This window comes from Gavialis gangeticus, unplaced genomic scaffold (genome assembly GCF_001723915.1).
Source record: "Gavialis gangeticus isolate Ggan-Ray unplaced genomic scaffold, GavGan_comp1, whole genome shotgun sequence".
Lineage (NCBI taxonomy): Eukaryota > Metazoa > Chordata > Crocodylia > Gavialidae > Gavialis > Gavialis gangeticus.
In genome coordinates, this window is record NW_017729032.1 from 26,887,636 (window position 1) to 26,888,040 (window position 405).

General features: G+C 69.6%; 1 protein-coding gene across 3 annotated transcripts in view; it reads left to right on the forward strand.

Moving 5' to 3' along the window:
- The first annotated feature begins 6 nt into the window (after positions 1–6).
- Positions 7–405, forward strand: part of ARHGAP42 (Rho GTPase activating protein 42) — a 448,389-nt gene continuing 447,990 nt past the window's right edge. For all 3 annotated transcript variants that reach the window (XM_019524224.1, XM_019524221.1, XM_019524223.1), the window contains exon 1: positions 7–196. In XM_019524224.1, coding sequence (XP_019379769.1) covers positions 43–196 — 154 coding nt within the window. In that variant the 5' untranslated portion in view covers positions 7–42. The remainder of the gene's footprint in view (positions 197–405) is intronic.

Consider the following 405-nt stretch of genomic DNA (forward strand, 5'->3'; position numbering starts at 1 on the left):
GCCCGCAGCCCGCGCCCGCGCCCAGCCCGCACCGAGCCGGCCATGGGGCTGCCCACCCTGGAGTTCAGCGACTCCTACTTGGACAGCCCGGACTTCAGGGACCGCCTGAAATGCCACGAGATCGAGCTGGAGCGGACCAACAAGTTCATCAAGGAGCTGATCAAGGACGGCAGCCTGCTCATCGGGGCCCTGCGGAGTGAGTGGGGGCAGCGGCGACGGGACTGGACGGGACGGGACGGGACGGGACGGGCGGGGGGAGCCTCTTTTGTTTGAATGGCCGCCGGGAAAGGGCTCCCCCGCCGGCAGCCGCAACTGCAAAGTTTGGCTCAAGTTTTTGCCTCCCCTCCTCTTCCCCTTTCTGTGCGGGGGCTGCCTCTCGGCCACGCGGGGCGCGGCGCGGCGGGC